The sequence below is a fragment of the Mya arenaria genome, chromosome 6, assembly GCF_026914265.1.
Source record: "Mya arenaria isolate MELC-2E11 chromosome 6, ASM2691426v1".
NCBI lineage: Eukaryota > Metazoa > Mollusca > Bivalvia > Myida > Myidae > Mya > Mya arenaria.
This window is the reverse complement of record NC_069127.1, coordinates 32,093,104-32,118,158: the sequence shown is the minus strand read 5'-3', so window position 1 is coordinate 32,118,158 and position 25,055 is coordinate 32,093,104. Positions and strand designations below refer to the sequence as shown.

Genomic DNA, 25,055 nt, shown 5'->3' with positions numbered 1-25,055 from the left:
ATAGATTCAGGAAAACCTATAGTGTGATAAAATTAGATTTGTTTAACTTAAGACTTATAAAGTCAAACAAAAATGTTTGTTTCAGATTTCACTGCAAAATAATATGGTAGCTTTTACATTTTAGTAAAATTGTTTCTTACTATCCTTTTCACACTGACAACTGTCGCCATTTCGTATAGGTACATTACCCTTATATTGCACCAGCCCTTATTTTTTCGGACCATTTTCATCTGTATCATTTTGGGATTACTTTTCGGCAATATGCAGGAACTTTGGAAAACTGGAAACAATCACATGTTTTGGTAACGCCTTATATATTTCTATGTGCTTCTAACTTATTGCGTTAAGCTATTATAAAAGGTAGAAGGAATCTTTGAAATATGTTATTGTTTAACTATGCATGCTAAAAAAATGAGGCACAAAAAGGGACAGAAAATAGGGGTTTGTAAAGAAACAATCTGCAATGAATCTATGTTTGACATTTTGCGTTTGGTTAACCAGATGAAACTCTAGATTATAGGGCTTTTAATTGTTTAAAGAACTATGATCAACAAGTTTGTTTACATTTTGATGTTTGAATTTCTGGTTATGAACACGTTTGTTTACATTTTTGAAGCCAATGGATTTCTCGTTATATCCTTTTGATTTTTTGCTTAGATTGTTTATTGTTTTTGGTTTCATGACATGGTTTGGATTGTATAGACTCAAATATTGATGGACAAGACATTTAAAATAGTATATCTTTATTTAACATTTGATCAACTTTTAAATTTGATCAAATTTCACTTTTGGTTTGATACAAAGGTAAAACTATGACCTGAGCGTAGCCTTAATACGGCCTTTTGAAAGACTGCATGAAACAGATACTTCTATTTGTTGGAAATCAAGCCACCTAACGGAGCTCAAAACCTACGCGCACTCGGACGCTTCACAAATTATAAAATAGAATGGCCTTAACATTTAACGTAAATGTAACCCACTACAATTTATTACTTTACATTTTGGTACAATGTCAAGAGAAGTGCGTAAAATGGATGTAAAACAGACAGTTAAAGGTTTAGAAAATGATATCAGAATTAATGTACGAAGCAAAAATGAACGTTCACAAACAAGAATGTCTAAAACAACAGTTAACAAAAACAATAAAAAGAGCGATCTCACTGTTTTGAAGGTTGAAATGTCTTCTGAGACTTTGTGCCAGGGAATAGTAGACGTACATTCTGTGATTGGAATGGTAGCTATCATCTTCAGAGAAAATCTGCTTTACTTCTCAGTTGACGAAAACTTTGCTGTAAATTGCTTTGTGATCTTCGGACTTCAGGAAGATGTGCTAAAACCCTTTAACCTATGCCTTACTTCAGCTTTGACTTTAGTACCTGGTGATGAATGTATAAGTTTGCCAACAAATAAAGGTGCACCAGAGACATTCATCAAGAGATCCGCAGACACCTCATTGCAGTTTAGAAACATAAAATCTATCATACAAGAAAACATACATATTTGTAGAAAAACAGATTTACTAAAGCGTATTAAAACTAAAATTAGACTAAAACATGGTCATCACGGTTCGCATAAAAAGGGTTGTAGCCCTATCATTGATGAAAAAAATTGTGACAAGAGTTTAGAACAGAAAAATGTTTCCATCAAAAAGATGAATGCATATATGCTAAGGAATAATCAGTATAATCAACCTCACATTCCAAAGAGACAGTTAGAAGAAGAGAAAGCTGAAATTCTGACGAATTTTTCACCAAGACCTATATTACCTGGAGGGCTCTTGTTGCCTTCAGGTAGTGTACCACGAGATGTCCACCATCAGAGCGTTGGCGAATTTGCGACTAACAATGTGGCTAGCTTCCAAAGTGCTCAAGCGTTAGGAGAGAAACAAAGAAATCGAAAACCACCTCGGTATCCTGAGCAGTTTTCGCACGAGAAAAGACTGATAAGTTATAATTCCTGGCCTCATGATTCTCCAGCACCTTTGACCCTAGCTAAAGCTGGCTTCTTTTACACAGGTACTAACGATTATATTTATTTATATAGGTAGTCTTACGATTTTTGTGTCTTTAGTGTGTGTTTTTTTAACTTACGTCATACTGTTCTTTGTCGTTTTGGTCTGAATAATGGCCATTTTCTCTAATATATAAAGGCATTGTTACCAAATTTAAAAAAAAAGAAAAGCTTTAGATAAAGTTTATAAAGAAACTGATTTTAGATACATTGGTATTGAAACTTTTTTGTAAGAATCGGAGCAGTTGTTTCTTATTTTGAAAAGATCACACCTTGCCAAATTGAGTGTACATTTAATAATTGTCTTAAAACTGATGTTTTAGGTACAGGCGATCTGGTTCGATGCCACCAGTGCGGTATTGGTCTTAAAGACTTTAGCCCGGAGGACGATCCATTGACAGAACACATCAAACATGCTGACAACTGTGACTATCTCATTGACGTGTACGGAGTAGCTGGATTGGAAGAGAAACGGGTAATCCTATACCAATTATATAATATATATAAATTTTCCAACGCTGTTTAAACACCTCAATATAATTAATTCCAATTTTTGTTACATTAAAGTTAAAATAGATATGCATTTGCACTAATGCCAATTCTCTAACAAAATTGTTATTGAACGATGAACCATTCCTTAATTTGAATTGAATTGAGTTTGAATTAGTAAATTTAGTAATATGAATTTGAATTTGCAGTGTCTTATTAATGACCCCGATAATATTAGAAGACGGCAGCTGGCATCGTTTCAAGCCCAAAAAGCTCCAGGTATTAGTTCTCGTCATCTCTGAAACCATTGTACTTACATGTAACAAATAGTATTTAAAACGTTTGAAATCAACTTAACCACATATTACAAGTCGGTACTACCATTACGTGTCAATAACATAGAAATTAGTGGCATGTGATATATGGGTTTTCCTCATCGCAGGATCCTAAGATCCTAAGAACTTTTTAAAAATTGACACTGTCATTACGGACAAACTAGAATTCTGTGAATTGTATGTATCACCTGTCGGTGAAAACCTACAACTTTGACCTATGATCTTCAGACCACAATATCAGTTTGATAAATTATCAGAGGTCCAACAGAGTTCATGAACCGTATGGATAGGTATTCCGAGTATGTATGAGCGGGAACCGTTATAATTTAGTCAGTACGACTTTGACCTTTAACCTAAAAACACATATATAAAGTTTTTCTAAGTATTATGATCAATAGCTACAATTGAGGACCGAAAGCGAAATTCACCTTTTAATAAAGGACACATTGACATTGACAATTGCTTGACTGACCTTGACGTTAAAGGGATAACTAGTATCTACTGCTGATAACTAAATCCAACCAAAGGACCTATCGTTCTGGACACATTGTACGGAAACCGGTTTTTCCTTGTTTAGCTTACTTCGACATTGACCTTTCATCTTGTGTCCTAAAAATTAATAGAGATAATGACTTATTTTGGTAAAAGAACTTTTGTATTTGGGAACTGCAAATTCAAAAAGCATGAACGTTTTGAGCTGAAACTTTTATAAGGTTAAAAATCACAAGAACCTTGACCTTTTACCTATTCACCTCAAAATCAATTTGGGTCATTTACTAGTCATGACCAATGCGTTTGAGGTCCGTACGAGCCTGTATCTTGAATAAATTTAAGTGAATTTTTGTTTCGTGACTCGCTACAAAATTTTAGTTTGACTTACTGCCTCAAAATCAAACGTTCGGGTACTCTACTGATCATAAGTAGTGCGCACACAAAGCTTAAGGACTCATTACTAGTAATCCACATTAACGGAACGCGTTTGTAGGCAGAAATCACTTTGACCTTTGACATACTGACCTAAATCAACCGTCGACCGACCATGATCAATAAAACACAAAGTTTAAGAACTCTACAAAAGGCTGTTTTGAAGTTATTTGAAGTATTATAACAACGACGACAAGGCCGAAAAAGGGCTGACTTGCTACCCTCCCGGGTCAAAATTTAATGTCTTGATTATTATTTTTTGTTTAATTTAAATCCAATTAAAGAAAAGCAGCACTTGAATAACAAAATATGCACGCATGCTAATGAGGACAATCGCTTAATAAGGTTTAACCCAAATAGAAACCACATACCGAAGACCCGAGTACGCGAGCTATGACGCGCGACTGGCCACATTTGAAGGTTGGCCGGAAGAGGCGTCTCAGAGGCCGCACCAGCTTGCAGACGCTGGTCTCTACTTCGCAGGTAAGAGTTTTTCTTATTTGGAAAAACACAGTTTCCATTGTTTTCTTATTCTAATACAAAATACCCATTACTTTTTTGTGGCTATCGTCATAGTGACCGATCGTCAGCTCATTGCAATAACATGGAATACATCCGAGAGAATGAGCTTGTGCAGACAAAAAGGGGACTACCATAAGAAATATATATACTCTTTAGTACATGTTAAAAGAAGCCAGCTTTGGCTAGGGTAACAGGTGCTGGAGAGTCACGAGGCCAGCAATAATAACTAATCATTCTTTTCTTGTGTGAAATCTGCTCAGAATAACGAGGTGGTTTTACGCCGTGTATTAACCTCTTAATACATATTATATACAACTGAGGGTCATTGTGGCATTATAAGGACCGGCTTGTCAGCACCCGATTGTGTATATGGACTGAAGAGCTATCCTTATAATAAACTGTTTATAATAATTGGAATTATTAGATACATATATTCTAGCTAACGTATTTTAAATGCATCAACAATATGTGAAATAATGGCATTTTCATTTCATTCTTATGGTTAGAAGATGCGATAATTCAAGCATTTACTAGCATTCACTATCGTACTTGTCTAAATCTAATTGTGTAAAATTGATCCTTGAGAAGTATTTGCTTAGTAAGCTTTAATTATGATTTATTCAAAAATTAAAAATCTTTTAATGTTTAGACAAAATAACGTTAAACCAATTGTTCAGATTTCTTCTTAAAATGCGTGGGGCAATTTGTAAATTATAAAGTTCTCTACATGTCGAAGTAGTTTGGTTTAATTAAGAAACAGTTTACGACATTTAACCTGCCATCGATCAATTAAGTGTACATTTCTAACGCCCCAAACTTCCGAACATTACATAAATTATAACGTTTATAGTAACGATAACATACAAGCTTTGATAATAAATGAATACATGGCCTTTCTAGCCTGATTAATACGGTATCATTTGGTGTCACATTATACGAAATTTTGACCGTAAGGTTTATAAAATATTAACAACATCATTGCCGTCATAATAAAAAAGTGCCATAAATTTAAAAAAAAGCAAATTTTATCAATTGACTGAGAATCGCAACGTCTTAACAGAATCATTAGGTTTCATATGATATTCATTTTATGATTCAAGATGCCATTGAATTTCAATCCAATGTGCGCTCCTCAATGTGTGTGTTTCGAGATCTTTTGTTTGATTTAGTTTTGAGCCACTATCTTTTTCAGGAGAAGAAAATACAGCATTTGCTTACGAGGAGTTGAGTAAATTTTACAAAATAAAATATTTTTATAAGATTTTGGATCGAATAGCATTTGCGTTTTTCGGAGAAGTCTTTCAAAGATATAAATATGTTTTGAATCAAAATGCTCTAGACTCCCCAGTGAAAAGTGTGCTGTAGTTGTGTGGATATCTTTTAAAATAAGGAAGATATTCAAGTTAAACATGCAAACTAGTGGATTCAATTTATTTCCTTGTTACAAAAAAATGCAAATATCCTTTTTAAAATAGCTGCAATCACCACAAAAACAAAAGACATTGTTGAACGGGTTGTCTTAAATATCTTGACAAAAAAACTTGCTCATTTTATTTCAAACAATTTGCGAAAGAAATGTAAATGCGTTTTTAAATCTGATAAAATTCTATTTCATAAAAGTTGCTCAACTGCTCTTTACATCTAGACAATTACAATGACGATGACATAGTTTATTTGCTATAAGGCCACCGACCCATTGCAATATACAGACATAAAGTATATATTTACAATCGTGTGCAACAGTAAAAATGAAACACATTGAAACAACTATACAGTAATATTGTTTTTATATAGGTATTGATTTTAAAATTTCATTCTTCAAGTCGAACTTTCTTTTATTAAACGCATGGTACAAATACGTAGATACACTTTTAACTATATTAACATTAGATGATGCCATGAGTATTCTAAGCTTGTTAATGCTAGGATTAACATAATATTTCTGTGGTATATATTGGGATCGCAGATCCTCGTAGAAATCACAAACAAGTAGAAAGTGGTATTCATTTTCAATACATTCAAAGTGGCATACTTTGCATAATCTTTGTTCCCTTGGGATATCAATATAACGACCCTTTTCAGTTTCTAAATCGTGAGAACTAGTTCTAAAAGATACATATATAAATCTAAATCTTCTATTATAATTATAATATTTAAAACATCTAAATATTTTTCGTATCCAAATGATGACTTGAACTCGAAAATGGATGTATGTATCATGCTTGCTAAACATTGAACCTCAAAGCTAAATTAAAACGATTTTTTTTCCCAAACGTTTATATACTGATCCTTCAAACTAACATTTGCACTGTGGAGAATATAATTTCTAAATTTCACGACTTCAATAATGAAATCACTCCTAAATAAACAATAAGAACTAAAGCAGTCTCTTGGCGGATGGGGTGGGTTTTAACGATGCCGTCCTAGAAGACTATAGTTGTGCTCCTTCATCTGCCTGTATGTGTCCGCTTTGTAGCTCTAGAACCAATTGGAGGATTTAACAATCAATTTAATAAATATACACTTTATCGAGCTAGCACACTGGACGCACATATAATGTAATGGTCACACAATGGGACAAAGGTTATTTCTCATGTCCGTTCATTATCATTGAGTTCAAGAACTAACCTAATGTTCGTATTGTCCAAGGTCAAGGTAATTAATCATATTCCGAACTCGTATGGATAAAAGGAAAAACGTTACACAAGCTTTGAATAAAAATATGAGTTTTATTAATGTCATAAAAGCGATTTTATGAAATATCGTAAAATGAAACATAAGGGTCAAAAGCATGTATACAATAACATGTTCCGAAAGTAATGTGTTTTACTATCAAAATAAAATCAGACTGAAACCAAAACAGTGATATCGGCTCATTCGTCGCCCTTAAAACAGACAGATAATAAATCGTAAGTTGTTGGAGATGGTGGTGGTGGTGGTGGTGGTAGTGGTGGTTTTAGCGAAAACTTATGAATAAATAACTAGGCTTTCACCCACGCTAATTATTATCAGTAATGGCTACCAGATATCACGATTGGCTAAAACGAGCTAGTGTAAGAGACCAAGCTCAAAGGTGATTGGCTGAGGCAATAATTTATGAGGGAGATAACTGCTGATATGGTTCAACACTACTTAACTAATGATTAAACAATGCCATAAATGTGTTTATGTTAACATAACATTTCATATATCCATTATGCAGAGCTCATATTTCAACGTAAAGGTCATACATCTGGGTCAGATAGCAGCATTATATTAGTCTAAGGAATTTAAAAAATTAGGTTTTAACGCCTGCTGCTCAATATCTTAACAAAGCACAGCTATGTACAGACCTGTTGACTTTATAACATACCTAAAACTAAAAGGGACACATTCAGAGAAGGTATAACATTTATAGTTAAAATATATGTATTGGTATAGGTGTTGGAGATCACGTGCGGTGTTTCGCGTGTGACGGAGGACTGCGACAGTGGGATGCGGGGGACGACCCTTGGGTAGAGCACTGCCGCTGGTTTCCGGCCTGTCCTTTCGTCAGGACAACCAAGGGGGATCAATTTATCGCGCTCATTCAAGCTTCCGTTGACCAAGGAGAGGACTTTTCTGGATTGGTGATCAATTTCTTACCAAGACTTAGTTTATACGTACACACTCACCGACTGTTTAAAGATAATCTAAGGTCTTGAGCAAGTTGTTTTTTTCTCCAACCATTGGTTGCTATCACCCTTTTATTATTGTTTAATCTCATGCCCGCGTCCAATGTGATCGCCGGACGTATTCTGGTTTAACCATTTAGAAAGCCTTTTAATGTTATAATGGGTTATTCAGCGGTTCACGCTAGTATAACGGCATTCACACCAAACACTAAAAAGGGTATTCTATTGTTGTTCTGCTCGGTGGCCGAGTTTATTGTTTAATAAAACAAATAAATAAGCATTATCTATTAATTGGAGTGACGGCAGGTGCCTAATTAATACTCGAATTGATGATTTCATGGCTACTTCGCATCTCTATAGGAAGATATAAGTCCTGCACCACAGTACCAGGACGAATCCCCTATGGACATAGTGACTTCCGGTATAGACAACATCGCGCTTGGGCGCGCGGAGCTCGAGGAACACCGGCGCATGTGCACCGATGAGCTGGGGTTTTCAACCGAAGAGTTTGAAGAGGCCCTTATTCAACTTAGAACAAGTGGTAGTATATAAAATATTTATATTTTAACCTGCGGATTCAGGTGAGGCGCAACGGCTCCAACCCGTAAAGGCCTAGGTTAAGCCTTCTATAAGTGACCCTCCCCCTTCCCCAAACCGTGTATTTGTACACAACCTCTGTTAATTGATCTTAATCTTATTGCCTTATTGTCTTATCAGATCTCCAATCTGAGTATCCTGCTGTGCATTTTTCGATGTTTCATTGTGTAAATAGACCCTAAATGGCCCCTGAGCCAATAAACGGGAAACTGGCCCCTACTGTGACACCAGTGCCATTAACAGCAGATGCACAGCAGGGGATTATCATGCCAGACATTCCTTAAACTAGGCCTTTAAATTGTCCAAGTAAACATTTCATGCCAATATGGTTTCGACGTTATGCATAAATTACACCATAACGCACCATTTTAGACTAAAATTAGATACTTTGTTCTTTTGGTTTCCTTGGGAAAGGGCGCATGCCTCCTGAAGAACTCGTGCCCCTCTGAAGTCAAATCATGGATTCGCGTCTGTTAATTATATATACACATATCTGTATATGAGTGTGATGATTTATAGATGTGTTTATCGGCACTTGAATTCCAAACAAAGACTTTACATTCTGTAGCACCAAATAGTTTCTTTTTGGAAGTTCACGAGAAGTGGTATTTCATAGAACATGTAGCCTACGTACTATTGCATATAGTACTCATTCTTGGTAATACTGATTTCTATTGCAGGAAATATACTTCCAACATTGGAAGATTTTATCATCTGCATTGGTGATATCCAGAAACGAGCTGAATTAAGACAATTACAACAGGAAACAGTAGCAGTGGACACCCCAGGTAATGATTAATCTTTGAACTGCTGCTATTACTGTTATTATAATGAATACACAAACACGAACAATAAAGGTTTCTCGAAAGTTTCCTACTCTATTGTGTGACTTTCTGTCAGTAAACATATAGTATTTTACCCACCCAGATATTGTATTACGAGATACATAACGTTACACTTTTCAACTTATTCTTTGATTTGATTTAATGGCATTTTTAATAAATGCCCATTATAAATTAAATTATAAAGTAGTGTGTTTTCTTGTTTTCCCTTTCATACATTACTAGTTCAACCCGCTTGCGGTTTCCTTTATTACTTTATAAGTTTACAATATATAAAATGATTATTAACCCTGAGACTATGGTATAAAATAGGTTCATCAATAATTATAATTTTAATAATGATTGTCTTTAATTTACAGAAAGCATACTTGAAGAGAACGCTCGTTTGAAGCACATCTTTAAATGCTCCAAATGTAACGTTAATGACATCAACGCTCTGTTTCTGCCATGTGCGCATCACCGGATGTGCATGGATTGCGCGAGCAAATATGACGTCACCGTGTGTCCTGTCTGTGACCGACCTATCAGAGAAATTATTAAGACGTACATGGGTTGATTGAAACTGTCTTGTTAGAAAATGCAACGTATGTATGACTATGTATGTGTTGAATTGTACTCTCTATATGAAAAAAAATAAATAAGAATAAAAAACACAGGCCTGAGATGGCATGGTCAAACTATTTCTTAATACTACCAATAATAAGCAACTCCTGCAAAAATAGTTTCAATATATGAATGCAAAAGGACCTGACAAAATAGAAATCATTTATAACTAGAGACCAACCAGTAAGAGGGTTATTAACGACTGTGCCACTACACCACCACCCTCTTAATCTTAAGTCATTAACGACCATACCACTGCACCAGTCACCCTCTAAATCTCAACCAATTATATTGATTATAAAACAGCAGTATCAAATACAATAATAAATACTTCACCTAACATAATATTCCTCGCGAAGATGTTAGACTGATCATTGTGGTCATGCAATACCTTATAGAAAATAGTATGCCTGGGCTCTTTCAACGACTTTCAAAAAGCTTATGATAGTATTGACAACGATTCTATATTCTACAGTCTGCAGACGTTTAATTTTGGCTCAGATGTCATACACTGGACTAAACTCTTCTATAAAGATATAAACATTATAATTTCAAACAATCGTCAATTGATTGAAGCGTTCAAAATTTAAAAAGGAGTCCGACAAGGTTGTCCACTTTATTCTATTGTATTTATCCATTGTTTACACCCAGCTATTTAAACGCTCATATCAAGGGGATAAAGGTTTCAAGGTAATGCGGAAATTAAATGATCACTTTTCTCGGATGTGGCTTCCTTTTAATGATGATATTTCTCAGCAACTACCGTCTTGAATGCAATACAATGTTCGGGCTATTTCTCAGCCACTACTTCGGTTTCAATTCAATAAAACTTTATAGGAAGTTCGATGGAATTGGTCTCGTCGAAAGTTTCAATCACTTTGAATATTTATTCAAGCTACCTACTACAACACGTTCATCAGTTTATTATTTATACAGTTTTTTCTTAGCAGCTAAAGGCCTTTATGAATCACACTTGATTCAATTCCTTGGGAAAAGTCCTTTGGGAAAGGCCAAGAAAACATGACCTTCCTTGGCTTGAACAACGACCATACTACTACACCACTCTCACCCTTTAAATCTTAAGTTATTAATGATCAAACCACTGCAACACACTCACCTTTTAAATCTCAAGTTAATAATGACCATACCACTACACCACTCTCACCCTTTAAATCTCAAGTTATTACTGACCCTACCACTACACCACTCTCACCCTCTAAATCTCAAGTTATTAATGACCGTACCACTGCAACACTCTCTCCCTATACATCTCAAGTTATTAATGACCATACATGTACCAATGCAACACTCTCATCCTCTAAATCTGAAGTTAATAATGACCATACCACTGCAGCACTCTCATCCTTTAAATCTCAAGTTATTACTGACCATACCACTACACCACTCTCACCCTCTACATCTCAAGTTATTAATGACCATACCACTGCAACACTCTCACCCTCTACATCTCAAGTTATTAATGACCATACCACTGCAACACTCTCACCCTTTAAATCTCAAGTTGTTAATGACCATACCACTTCACCACTCTCACCCTTTAAATCTCAAGTTAATAATGACCATACCACTACACCACTCTCACCCTTTAAATCTCAAGTTGTTAATGACCATACCACTTCGCCACTCTCACCCTCTAGTTATTATCAACCATACCACTTTGCCAGTCTCACCCTTTAGATCTCAAGTTATTTATGAAAACACCACTACACCATTTTCATCCCCTAAATCTAAAGTTATTACGAACCATAGAGCTATACCACTCTTACCCTTTAAATTTTAAGATATAAAACCTGTCTTTTGAGAATAAGAACAAAATCTTGATAAATTCACATTTATTTCTATTTGATCACAACCTTATTTATGTCAACAAGGTTTCATAATGATATATATCAAAATGAACTGAGTAATACTTCTCATGTCCGACCTCCATATTGTTCAGCGTTAATTTAACACATCACATGTACTCTTTAATTAAATAATATCATAAATAATGTACAATATACACAATCCCAAAATAAGGAATATTGGCTTAATTTCGCAGGGGCTTAATATTCACCATTTTCAGAAATAGATCAGTTATGAATTAAAATCCTAGCGTAATATTAATCTACAGACAATTGTGTCACGAATTGTTAACTTCACAAAATTGGCTGAATTTAACAAATCGTGAAAGCCCTCACAAAATTAAACCATTCTCCAGTAATTAATCATAAGAAGAGAATACGATGCATGTAATTGATATCACTCATGCACACAGTGGTCATATATTGGCTCAGGGAGAGCAATATTTGTTAAGCACATACCGGCAGAATGCTGATTTTTCTACATTCGGTACCCTGCGCGTAGGAGTGATATTACAGTACACAGCAGAATGTATAATTTGCTGATTTTTCTACATTCGGTACCCTGCGCGTAGGAGTGATATTACAGTACACAGCAGAATGTATAATTGTATTCTTGAATGAGAACAGAATGGATACAAATCTTGAAGACAAGTGTTGACAGAAAACTGGTTTAATGTTCATTTCTTAACTGAAACCACTACTAACGTCATATTCGAAAAACAAAAATGGCATCTTATGAACAAAAAGGCACGAAGCGAAGAAGCACATTTCTTTTAAGTTTTTTCACAACACTTAACATTATTTGGTAAAGCACGAAACACTATATTTGACAAGAAAGGCAAACAAAAATTAGTTTTCTTTTAATTTTCTTCAAATTTTCTATTACATGAATAGAAATTGTTAATGGAGATTCATATATGTAATTATTTCCCATTTAACTGTATTCTTTTTTTTATTTAACAATCCCTGTATATTTAATATATGTATATTACAGGTTTATTGCTAATTTGTTGATAAAACACAACACATGTGATTTCATTGAACAATTCAAAGAATAAATAAATTAATAATCAATATATCATGGATTTTTTAGGGAAAGACAGTAAATATATGCATATGAAAACAGCAAAAGCCAGTGCCACACTGTGACTAAATGCCCAACGTGTTTGTACATCGGATGAAGTAGTGCATCGAGGTACAAGTCAAACACATGTAGTTCTAAGTAATATTAAATAAAGGAGCTGATCGAATTTATTCGTTTAAACCTCTCTGTCTGCAAATCAAGCTTGCAACTCGGTAGCATATCCTGAATTTTGGAGCCTGATATAGGAGTTAGGGAGAATCCTTCTGCTCGCATCATACATCTGAAAATCAGACTTGCTCCATGGAAGTATGTTTACAGATAATTTCAAAGCCAGATGTCGAAGATAGGGGGAATCTTTTCACATCTTACATCTGAAAGTCAGGCTTGTGACCAGGTAGCACGGTTATGAAGAATTAAAGCCGGATGTTGGTGATAAAGAGAATCCTTTTGCTCACATCATACATCAGGAAGTTAGGCTTACTAGTTGGTAGCATGTCTATGGAGAATTTTGGATCCAGATTGCGGTGAGAGGTGGAATCCTTTTGTTTTGTTCATAACACCATCTCTTAACACTATATCTGGAAATCAGGCTTACGACTTCATAGCATGTTGACAGAGTATTTTAGAGCCGGATGTCAGAGAGGGTGAAACCTTTCGCTCGCAACATCATCTCTTGAAACTACATCTGGAAATCAGGCTTGCGACTTTGTAGCACGTTTGCGGAGAATTTTAGAGCCGGATGTCGGAGAGAGGGAGAAGCCTTTCGCTCGCATCACGGTCTCTAGGTCTGCGTCTTCTTCTTGCTCTCTGTAATAAACATGATAAAACTTCCTTCAGATTATGTTGCATTATATTTAGCAGCAATATTGAATAAGTGCCATTTTTTTTACTCTTTCATGGTATTGCGCAATATTTCAATCTTTATCAAGAAAAAAATAATGCTGTTTTTTTCCACAAAACTTGTGTTGGTTTTGTGAAATGTTTCGTATTCATGATGGACCTTTTCACAAAAGAAGGTTTCAAGACAGGCGTTTGTCTATTGGATTTTCAATTCAAGTTTTGAGGCACAACCCACGGTCAAGAAAAACAAACTGACCATTGGAGAACAGGATTGTAACCAAAGTCATATCACAGATGATTTTGTTTAACTAAAAACCATGCTCTGGCAGAAAACGTGCATTGGTATATATAATATACTAGTTAGTCAAATATTTAATCACTGTCAAAAAATAAATCGAAGAAGAAGAAAAAGAAATCAAATTCCAGCCCAATTATCAGCGCATGCTTCAACCATTCAACAAAAAGAATCGAAACCAGCCATAAAACTGTCCTAGTCCCATGATTCACGCTTATCGTTCCTCAGTCACCATGGTAGCCTGTTGTCATGGAAATCATGTTGCCATGGTGACATTACCTGAGGCGTTCATCCTCCAGCATGGCGACCAGTTTGTCCCGCTCCTCGACCACGTCGATGAGCTCGTTGTAAATGCGCTGTTCTCTCTCTCGTTGCAGAGGGGACTTTAGAGAGTCTGTAATCAACGACCCCAGGTTAGAAACATGCGTCCAGATTAGTACACAACATATGCATCGCAATATATATGAGCCGCAAGAAGGAGAAATAGGTCATTTGGGGAATTTTCAAACGTACAGCTTTTTATAAATGTAAAAAAAACTCACGCCACTAGGTTGCCATGGTTCAAATACCACTAAGCAAATGTAGAAGCAAATGTAGAAGCCCCTGACAAAAAAATCTGCGTGAACTAAGACATGTATTTTTGGTCTAACTTCTGTAATATGTTAATCACCTAGGGCAGACATAATCTGATTTATGCCTAGGTCATGCTGATTACCTAAATGTATTCATGACCTTCAAAACAGTCTCACAATTTGTGCAGCTATTTTATATATTAAGCATAGCTAACTTTAAAGCTGCACTCTCACAGATTGAGCGTTTAGACAACTTTTTTTTTTTTGTCTTGGAACGAGAAAAATGCGAAAATCCATGGGAACCAGTTATATAAGACTGCTGACAAAAAATTAGATCACAGATTTTTCGAGAAGTTCGAGAATTGATGTTTTATGTATTTTTCTTAAACCGTTAGTAACGGTTTAAGCCATAAAACATTAATTTTTGAACGGAAATATGAACATCTGCGATCTGATCTTTTGTCAGCAGCCTTATATCATTGGTTTGCAGATATTTACCCCAAAAATTGCTCTTTCCAAGACAAAAAATAAAAAAGTGGTAAAAATAGTAAAACTGTGAGAGTGCAGCTTTAAGGTATGTATATTTCTCACTATGGTAATTTTTTTTTTTTACAATAAGACCTTTTCCTTTTTGTGGTTCATATCTAGGAAATCAAGAAAAATATAAGCTAATCAATATCTGAATTTTAAACAGAATGACTAAAAACAGAAAAAATATACTAAAAAGAATACTCAGCCATATATGTAGAGAGAGATAAGCAAAATCCATACTGAATAATATTACAATAGCATTTCAAGGTTGCAAAATTTATAACATTCTACTATTTGCATGTAATTAACCTTCTCCTGATAAAGTTTTTGAGAACATTAAAAAGAATACAAAAAAATCACCATGTTAATGTTAAAGTAAAAAAATACAAATAGTCCAAGAAAGTTCAAAAATCTCTAAAAACATATCTAAAATAAGCACTTTTGTTCTGGCTGAGAGGACAAAGCCATAGGATGATACTAAGTAAACACATGGTTTTCTGTTTTTCCGTAATTATGGTAATTGTCAATCATATGGTTTTCTTTCAAGATAATATAGGATCTTACGTAATATCTATGATGAATTGCCAATTAATACAAAAAATATATAACCAGTTTAGAAAAGGCTAGAAAGCGAGCCTGTAGTGAGCTCTGTTACTTTTCCGTAAAGTTTCATAAAGTTTTGAACTAAATGGCAACGAATGTAAGATTCCTTTTGACATGACATGTTTGTCACCAAAAAGACTTTATTCATTTTACAGTAAAAAGTTTGACACTAAATTAGCAGGGCAAAACGACGTCAATTTCGTGTTATACTACACTAGTTGAAGTAGTGTAATATATTGATTGAAAATAAGTAACTATTGTACAATGTATTACGTTCAAAACAAGCAAAGTCAAGTGATAAAATAGCAAGGCGAGAAATATGTATGATACACAAGTTTGCCAGAAAATACATTGTATCTTGTTTAATCTGAGGTCGCAGAATTACACTTCTAGAGGAAGTTTGCATTATAAACGTAAGTCAAGGTCGATGTTCTAGCGAAACAAAGCAAAATATTTGCGAACAATCTCTTTTTGAGGTACAACAAACGGCATGAAAATATACAGAGATTTTACATGTGAAAAGAAATGTCATTTTATGTAAAATAAAACTGAACGGAGAATTGAGCACAATTATTTGGTTGTAAAGTGTTTTACTTCATGCTTTTCGGTGATTTAGTTAAGAAGAAAAAAGTGGTTCGTATCCTTATAAACTCACCCTTTGAATTAATTATTGATTTTTGATGACTTATAAGCATGAGATAAGAAGTAAAAAATGTTTGTTTTAGTGTAGGATTACAATGCATTTCACACGTGACAAAACCACTCATCAATTATAACTTTTGGTTTTCATGAGGTGAAATATATTGTTATCTTACACTGAAACAATCAATTATCCTCTTTATTAATGTGAACTATGTATAAAACTATATGGAAAATTGTATTTAAACTTTCAAAATAATAAAATAATTTCGAAATTTCATTTCACATGTAAAGGTTATAAAAGCAAACAGCACTGCTAGCATTGAACATCAGTAAAAACACAGCCCAAACAACTATAATATGAAGAAATGTAAAAATATACTTCAAATGGTAGTTCGTATCAGTCGTGAAATTTTAGTTCTACAGTTTGTTTTAAAGGTGAAAAATTTCAGGCCAAAGAAAACTTGTTTTAGATTCTCATCTTCATTATGAACTATGGTTTATTTGATTTTTTTCTGTTTCCTCAATTTTCCTGAAACTTTAACTTAAAGGGACTAGACACCAGATGGTCCCAAAATTGACAAATACAGGATTTCCTCAAAACAAGCCTAGAATTATCAATACAAATTAGTATGAGACTGATAATACATCACTTTACTTGATTAAAATAATATTTTGTCACTGTCTTAACCGTTATCCATTTAAAAATAGTGCATAAAGGTTTCCCAATTTATAGTGTGTATATTTAGCATGTGAAAGCCACATGATAAGTATAGATTCAAAAAATGACGCTATTTGTAAATTAACTGGGATTTACGTGGTAGACATACCCATTCAATTTCCAATTGGAAAAATATGCAAAAACTGCAAAGATACATCGCGGTAAGGGATGTAATAAATCAGTTATTTTGATTCAATGCCTTGTACACAAAGTTATCAATTTTATGTTAGGTTTTGACAATTTTCATTTTTTCTTTCAAAGATATCATCTGGTGTCTAGTCCCTTTAAGGCTAACAGGGACAGGCAGGGATGAAAATCTAAATAATATTTTTCTTTGGCCAAGCCAAGTGTATCAGGTTATTCTTGTCCAAGCCAGATACAGGAATCTATGGAGGCCAAGGGTATACAGGTATACCATATCTCCGTATTGAGGCACAAAGTTTTCCAATTCTCACTTGGCTAGGTTCTTCAAATACATCGTCATTGTCTATATCATCATAATCTAGACCTATATGAACATGTAAATAGGTATAATCTGCATCATTCCTAAGAAAAACATCTTGCTGAGCTACATGAAGCCACAAATATGCTCACACATAACAGCACACCAAATACATTTCAATCAACTACAACAAGGGGCATTCTATCAGATGTTTCCTGCATGCTTTTCACAGCAGTATTCCAATATTTAAAGCTGCACTCTCACAAATTGAAAGTTTTGACTTTTTATTTACTTTGTCTCAGAATCAGCTCATTTTGTCATCAGTGCCTTCAATTAACTCATATAAAAAAAAACTCACTAAAAATAGATCTCAATTGTTTGGTAAACTGCCAAAAAAAATTTTTTTCTTAAAGCAAAGGTAATGCTTATAGCTATTTATAATACATCAATTTTCAAACGTAAATATGAAAACTGTGATCTGCTCATTTGTCAGCAGTCTTATATCACTGGTTTCCAGACATTTACGCAAAATTTGGATAATTCCATGATAAAAAATAAAAGTTGTCAAAACAATAAATTTGGAGAGTGCAGCTTGTAGACCTAACATATGAGATGCAATTGACAATAAAAAAATGCTTATTAAATTGGTTAAAAAATCTTTGCATTCCTTTTTTTTGGCATGAAACACATGCTTGCAAAGTATCAACAACTGTTTTCAATACAAAATATTTTTGAAATTAAAAGAAATTAATTTCGTTTTTTCATTTGAAAGAATGCCCAGTCTTAAAGCTCCACAGTTGGGTCAATCTTAGTGCCCATATAAAACATAGCAATATAGCACACAATTACATGTACACAGGCGTTTGGTAAGCTTTCCTGAAAACGAGAGCACGACAAGTCAATGGCACATGGCTCAACATACACTTCAGGAAGAGTGATAGAACTTGCTATACATGTGTTAGTAATTGTCAACATATGTATCAAGTTTCAAGTTGATATCTGTTAATGGTTTTTCTATTTATAGCACTAAAGTTTACATTTAAAATAACATGATCTTGTAAATGACGCTGCCGTGGCTGTTCTTCGAAAAACACATAAGCTACAAATAACTTCATCAATAACTGTCACTATATCACATATCTACTGCATGCATAAGGTACCTCAGCCTAGTGATTCTATAATCAGGGTCAAGGTCACAGGTAAAGGTCAAGATTATAAGGTCACCTACCATCGAGGGACATGCTCTCCCGCAATTGATGCTGTAACCTCCCTTGTCTGTCCTCCAACTCCAGCTCTCGGGCACTGCATAGGGAAAGGTAACATCTTGTACTCCAAATTAAATGAGAAGTAGACTTCAATAAAACAATACATGAAATTTCATTCACAGGGAAAAACTGGTCTGAACAATTTTTTAGTTTATAAAAAAACCATAAATGTTGTACATGTTTTCATGTAAACGTGTACATGTATTCTGTTACATTTCATATGTAAAAATAACAAAAACCTCAAGTGTTTCTAAAAATATTTCCGAATTTTTGGCGTCCACATACCTGACCATGAGTTCTGATTCGAGTCTGACGAGGGCATTTTTATCGTGCACTAGGTTAAACCACTCCTGCATAAGCTCAGTTTCATTGCGTCCACCCTCTGGCCCCTCCCCTCGGAGCGCCCGCTCCACGTTCACACCTTTCTCTTCGAGCTCACGCTGCTTTACATCTACTTCCTGCAGTGTACAAAACCTTGTGAACATAACTACTTGTATCATATAATACCAGTTTTATAGAGCTTTTAAAGTTACAGAGCAAAGAGTCATTTATAGGTGTCTTTCATGAAAAATATAATCTATTTGAAATATCACTCTCTGAAATTAATTTTTAGGAGTCTTTCATGAAATATAATCTATTTGAAATAATTATCACTATCTGAAATTAATTTTGCTTTTCGCTGTAGGCCGAATAGCAGCGATATTGTGTGTGCATGTTTTCAGAATTTGTAGGCAGTAGCTGCAAAAGAACTCTGTTATGTGCGTACTCTCTCCTTGGGTACTCTATTCCAACAAAACAATCGTTTGGACATTTATTACATAGATTCTACCTATTACTTTACAGGTGATGTGAGCTCTCTTAAGCAGCATAGGGTTTACGAATAGGATATCTTTATGAAACCAGGCCTGTTGTTGTGTGTTTCTCTTACCTGTAGTTTCCTTTGTATTTCCTGAGCCTGTCGTAGGCGTTTCTGCTCCTGTTGCTTCTGCTGTTTGCGGGCCGCGTGCTGGATCTTGCGAGTGATTCGAGCATTCAGCTCTTCCTCAGACAGTGGGCCATGGTCCTGGACAGAAGAGAAACATGGAAATCAGATTGGGATAATGATATTCAGGAATAGTATTGTATTGTTAGAACTGATTACGAAACTGATTACCAATTTCAGGCCCAGTTAAAGGCTTCTTAAAGCAATTAGCCAATAAATAATACATGTAGGAAAGATGGCAGCCTGATGTGAAACCAAGGCAATAAACAACGGAATTTGATGCATAGATGAGGATTAACGAGACGAGACCATCCTTAAACAAGGTCTTAAACACTGACTAAACATTTTATATTTTTAAGATTCTTTTCATTCTGTTTTCCAATTGAGAAAACAGTGATGGATTTATTTATTTTTTATTCATTTAATTTTGTTGAATGTAAATATATAATGCAAATGATATTATAGGCACAATGCTCATAATTACGAGTGGCCACTGCACATAAACCTAACCTGTGTTGTCAATATGGCTGAGTTCAAAAAGTTGTTTTATCACATTAACACTTCATTACGAGAGTTGTCAAACATTTATTAGAATATCATTATTTCTATGTTATTTCTTGGTTAACAAGGAGGAAACCACTCACAGATTTAATCCTGCGGTAACTGTCATTGAGGGATGTACAACTGGCAGCCAGACCAGCCATCTCCTCATCGGAGTCTGTGAAGTCATCCACTGTAAAAAGGTTTATACAGCATTAAGTTTTTGGATAAATTTCAAACAAGGTTTTACATCTTCACTTTATTACTTCAGGGGCAGTACTTAAACATCTTAGATTGACCTTAAAGATATTTATATAAGTGAAATCTGGCTGTTTTGATTGGACTTTAAGATAATTAATTGGCCAATGAAAAAACTTCAATTTTGCTGGTTAGTTTAAGATTTTTAAGTTTTTTATTGAATACAACCCCAGGATTCTCAGAAAACTCAGTATCACTTTTCAAAGATAATACAAAGATAATACAAGGACAGTAAACCAGGTCAATACATTAAAACAAGGTTTTATACTGCTATCCTCAGGACTGGTAAAACCAACTGATACAATCAAATTTCAAACCTACAAATGCGATACACCGTAACCATGACAAACAATTCACTTTTAAATTTTTTAAATACTCATTTTTGACAGACAAAAAAAAGAGATTTACCACTCAAATAGACATATATATATATAGCTTTCTATATCAGAGTCTCACTCACCAGAAGCCTTAGGTGGGGAGATCTTGGTACGGAATGCTGGCCGCCTGCCTGTCTTCTCCGAGAACACAGAGCCAATCTTCAGCTCTCGCATGTTATCAGACAGCAGGCTGTCATCCACTGACGCAGTCTTTCTCTTCTTGTCCTTTTTCTTTTTTTCAGATTTTGGTGTTTTGGTCTTCTTTTTCTTCGTTGATTTCTCTTCTAGTGTGTCATTCGAAGACGATCCATCTCGATCTCGCTGTTTGTCCGTGGTTGGGGTTTTAACACCGGACAAAATTGAGGCAAGAAGTGAGCGTTTCTTCTTGTTCTCTTTCTTAACCTCACTATCCAAGAACTCAACAGACGACGTACTACCTTCCCTGCTTTTGCTCTTTTTCTTCTTTTTGGTTTTACTATGTTTTGGGGTGCCATTGGACTCAGGAATGTTAGGTGTAAATGAAACCTGCATTCTAGGCAGAGGAGTCTTCACATCATCGCTCTCTGAGACCCTATCTGATGTACTGGGATATGGACTCTGGGAGGACTCCGTGCTAATGCCCCTCTTGTACTTTAATGGAGTTTCCCTCAGGCCCAGCTCTTCGTCACTCTTAAGTCGAGCCCTCTGGCGAGCATCCTCTCGAGCTTTGTCCATCTCCACCCTGCGTATGTCCCTGATCTTTTCAGAGTCCAGCACAGTGGGGCTAGTCTGAGGCGGGATGGGCAAGATCCTCTTCCTTGCATCACACTTCTCGCCCTCTTTCCTGTTTATCTTTAGTTTAGGTTTTACAGACGTAGATGGAGTGAAAAACCTTTCTTCTGGAACATCGTTCTCACTGTCGTCTGCAAAAGGAATGTCATCTGACTGTTCCCCCCTCTTTTCATTGGTTGCACTACTATTAGACAAAGTTGGTTTTATAGATTTCTTTAAAGCTGCAGCGACTGGTATCCTTTTCTTCTTTTTGTCGTTTTCACTGTCACTTTCTTTATTTGTAGTTAATTTAGAATAATCAACACTAATTTTAGTTCTTGTACCACTAGATAACAATTCACTACTCTGGACTGGTTTAAATTGTTCACTGTTCTTATTCACTGCACCAGACTGGTTCACCACAGGCCTAGGGGGAAGAGGTCTGGGTTGACTGGTTATCACAGGTGTTGGAGACACAGACTGACCACTTGAATCCCCACCGGAGTCAGTATTAGAATTGTAAGCTTTTTTCATAAAGTTACTTTGAAACACAACTGGTGATTTGGTTTGACCCAGGTCAGGCAGTTTTCTGCCTGCCCCATTTTTGACAGTCTTTGACTGTTTAGGAGATTCTAAAGACTCTGTTGGCAGGGGAGGGAGCGGCCTCCATGACTTCTGGGAGGCATCTGCAGAGTTGAGACTACCGCAGGAGCTTGAATCTCCCCAAGCATCCTTTTCAAGGGGATTGCATTCTACCGAGCCCTCGCGAGACCGGTGGCTGTAGGGCCGTATGATAGTCTTAGACTTTACAGGCATTACAGGTGTGTTCACTACCTCTGATTTAATCACCTTAGGTGACTTTACAGTGTCTGATTTCTTCTTTTTCACACTAAATCCAAGTATACTAGACTTTGATGATTCTGATTTGGCACTTTTTTTAGACGAATTTCCTTTTGGCGTACTAGATTTTCTCTTAGTACCACTGTTGCTTGCGTCATTTTTCACAGATTCAGAGACAGTGTCAACCACTTGTTGTACAATAACCTCTTCCGTGAGGCTGGTATCAGGAGTAGCATACACACTACTAGCTCGGTCTGACCTGGGTGATTGATATTCACTCCTATCCGACTGATCACCGAGCTCCGACCTGGGAGACAAGTATTCCAGGCTGGGTGAGGCGGCCTCCACATTCTCAGCGTGCAAGGTTTGGTCTAAGTCTTCCAACCCAGTAGGGGCAACTTCCATGGGAGACAACTCTTCCTCGTCCAAAACCTGGCTCATTGTTGTGTTATAATCCTCCATCATCTGAGAGTCCGGCCTCTCATCCTCGCTCCCATTTGCAGCTAGGAAGTTTTTATTTTGTTCAAACTCCTCCCCAAGTGAACTGTTAGAGGTATGGTTTGATGAATGACTAGGTGTGGAAATGGTAAAGCTGTCTGAGCTACCAGACCTACGTAAACTGCTGGATTTCTCAGATCTACTCTCGTGTGCTCCCGAGCCTCCGCGGCCACGTTTTGTCACAAATCTATCGTCAAGGTATTGTATACACCTTTCAACCTTTTCATCGTCACCACTTTTAATCTCATTAACACTTCTTAACACCTGCAATGTGGTCTCACCAGACCCTAAAGTAGAGTTAGAATTATCACTCATGTCCTTAACACTTCTTAACACAGATTTTTCTGTAGCTCCAAATTCACTAGTAGAGTCCACATTATTTACACTTTTCTTAGACAACAGAGAGCCTCCTTTGAGACTGTCCGAGTCAGATTTAAGCCTATCCACGCTGGAGGATGACTTGGAATCAAGGTTACTGCTGGCCAATGAGTGCTTAGAGTGCGAGCTTGCAGGACCCTCACTGCCAGACAGAGACCCCATAGAATCTCGAGACTCAAGGTGTTGTCTGTAAGCCCGGAACACATCATCGTCACCCTCCTCCTCTTCACTATTGGCATGCAGTACGTCCCCGGAGTCACTGACCGATTCAGACCGATGATCCATGTCCACAAGCAGCTGTTCCATCGCCCGACTGACCGCCACCTTTTCATCATCACCGAATTCAGCCGATACAAATGCTTCGTCTGCCTCGTCCTCTGTACATGGGGTCCCTGTCCTCCCGGCTTTGTCCAGCTCACCAGAGTTCACCTGGAATACATCACAAAGTTTGATTGCTGCTCGCTTGTTTCTCGGTAAGTTTAAAATCAACGTTCATGTCAGGAATATGTATACATTCTCCACCACTCTAGATACTTGAACATTTACATACATGTATATAGAGTTGGGAATCTGTTGCAGCTGGATTAATGATAATCCGTTCCACTCAAGTTAGAGATAATTGATGGAGCAATTGGGATTGACAATACCTTAATAGTGGTTTAATTTCTTTTACAATAACTTGTAATCCTTAACTATACTTATGTAATGAGTATGTTTGAACTTTTTTAGTGTTGTTGCTTTCGTCCATATTGTTAACGATAACAACCGAACACTTCTGAATGTAAAAAATACTCAAAAGGATTAAAATTGGCGGCACAATTGGGATTGTATTTCCTGATCTGACTATTTAATTATTTTGTTTGTTCTTTTTTTCAGGCCAAAGTCAGGAAATACAAATACCTGTGAATCAGTGGCTTCGTCCGATTCTATTTCCCCAACCCCAGTATTAAGCTCAATTTCTTTATTCACGACTGCTTCCTCTTTGACAGGATTCTTTCTCTCCATACCAAACATTTTAAATGGGTCCAGTCTGAGTGGTTCCGGAGGAGTGTCGAAGAAATTTTTCTTCGCCTGGGAGGCAGACTGGCCCGGGCTGCGGGCACTCGTGACGGGCTTAGGAACATCTGACACGTTAGTGCTCTTGCTCTTAGAGACACTAATGCTGTTACTGGGTTCAGAGATGGACTTGGCATTGTCAGATGCTGCCGGCTCGGTCTGGGCTTGTTGGCTTGGGGGCTCCATTGTATCTTCCTCCATCTCTGTGTCTGAATCATCAGTGTCTGTCTCACCTTCATACTCTGTTGAAGAAACAAATTATGTGTTTGTAAACCTCTATATTTAAATTACAAGCTAACCTCGTAGACCTTGGTGAAATTTGCTATTAAGAATCTACTTAGTACATATAAAATTGCAATATTTTCTATTCACAGAACAAAATCATAAACACTGATTACAGAATCTTAGATATAATACAGACATTCCTTTTAATTTCAAGTCAAGTCAATATTTGTTTATTGTCGGATTCCTTATACAATATTTGAAACATAAGCTAATACATGTATAGCTTTTTACCGACATAATTTAATAATTTAATTTAATA

General features: G+C 35.9%; 2 protein-coding genes across 8 annotated transcripts in view; one reads left to right on the top strand and one right to left on the bottom strand.

The window, feature by feature from the left end:
* Nucleotides 1-456: 456 nt before the first annotated feature.
* LOC128238165 (E3 ubiquitin-protein ligase XIAP-like) lies at nucleotides 457-10,025 on the top strand. The gene is made up of 8 exons (XM_052953778.1): nucleotides 457-2,015; nucleotides 2,334-2,485; nucleotides 2,709-2,778; nucleotides 4,119-4,241; nucleotides 7,701-7,888; nucleotides 8,294-8,474; nucleotides 9,211-9,318; nucleotides 9,732-10,025. Exons 1-8 carry the CDS (start codon nucleotides 1,010-1,012, stop codon nucleotides 9,926-9,928), a joined length of 2,025 nt encoding a protein of 674 aa, XP_052809738.1. The 5' UTR covers nucleotides 457-1,009; the 3' UTR covers nucleotides 9,929-10,025.
* Nucleotides 10,026-11,813: 1,788 nt separating this feature from the next.
* LOC128237220 (protein-methionine sulfoxide oxidase mical3a-like) overlaps nucleotides 11,814-25,055 on the bottom strand; it is a 57,902-nt gene continuing 44,660 nt past the window's right edge. For 5 of the 7 annotated variants that reach the window (XM_052952562.1, XM_052952559.1, XM_052952560.1 and 2 more), the window contains 9 exons: nucleotides 24,356-24,753; nucleotides 21,073-23,884; nucleotides 20,459-20,547; nucleotides 19,761-19,895; nucleotides 19,118-19,290; nucleotides 18,796-18,869; nucleotides 17,541-17,633; nucleotides 14,339-14,453; nucleotides 11,814-13,731 (listed from right to left, as the gene is read on the bottom strand). In XM_052952562.1, the coding sequence (XP_052808522.1) occupies nucleotides 13,617-13,731; nucleotides 14,339-14,453; nucleotides 17,541-17,633; nucleotides 18,796-18,869; nucleotides 19,118-19,290; nucleotides 19,761-19,895; nucleotides 20,459-20,547; nucleotides 21,073-23,884; nucleotides 24,356-24,753 (4,004 nt within the window). In that variant the 3' untranslated portion in view covers nucleotides 11,814-13,616. The remainder of the gene's footprint in view (nucleotides 13,732-14,338; nucleotides 14,454-17,540; nucleotides 17,634-18,795; nucleotides 18,870-19,117; nucleotides 19,291-19,760; nucleotides 19,896-20,458; nucleotides 20,548-21,072; nucleotides 23,885-24,355; nucleotides 24,754-25,055) is intronic. The other 2 variants (XM_052952561.1, XM_052952565.1) reach the window with 2 other exon arrangements.

Bases quoted from the DNA above. Each gene is read 5' to 3' on its own strand.
- LOC128238165 (XM_052953778.1), top strand. From the start codon at position 1,010: ATGTCAAGAGAAGTGCGTAAAATGGATGTAAAACAGACAGTTAAAGGT. The intron at 2,016-2,333 runs GTACTAACGATT...CTGATGTTTTAG, and splicing joins AGCTGGCTTCTTTTACACAG to GTACAGGCGATCTGGTTCGA. The intron at 2,486-2,708 runs GTAATCCTATAC...TTGAATTTGCAG, and splicing joins CTGGATTGGAAGAGAAACGG to TGTCTTATTAATGACCCCGA.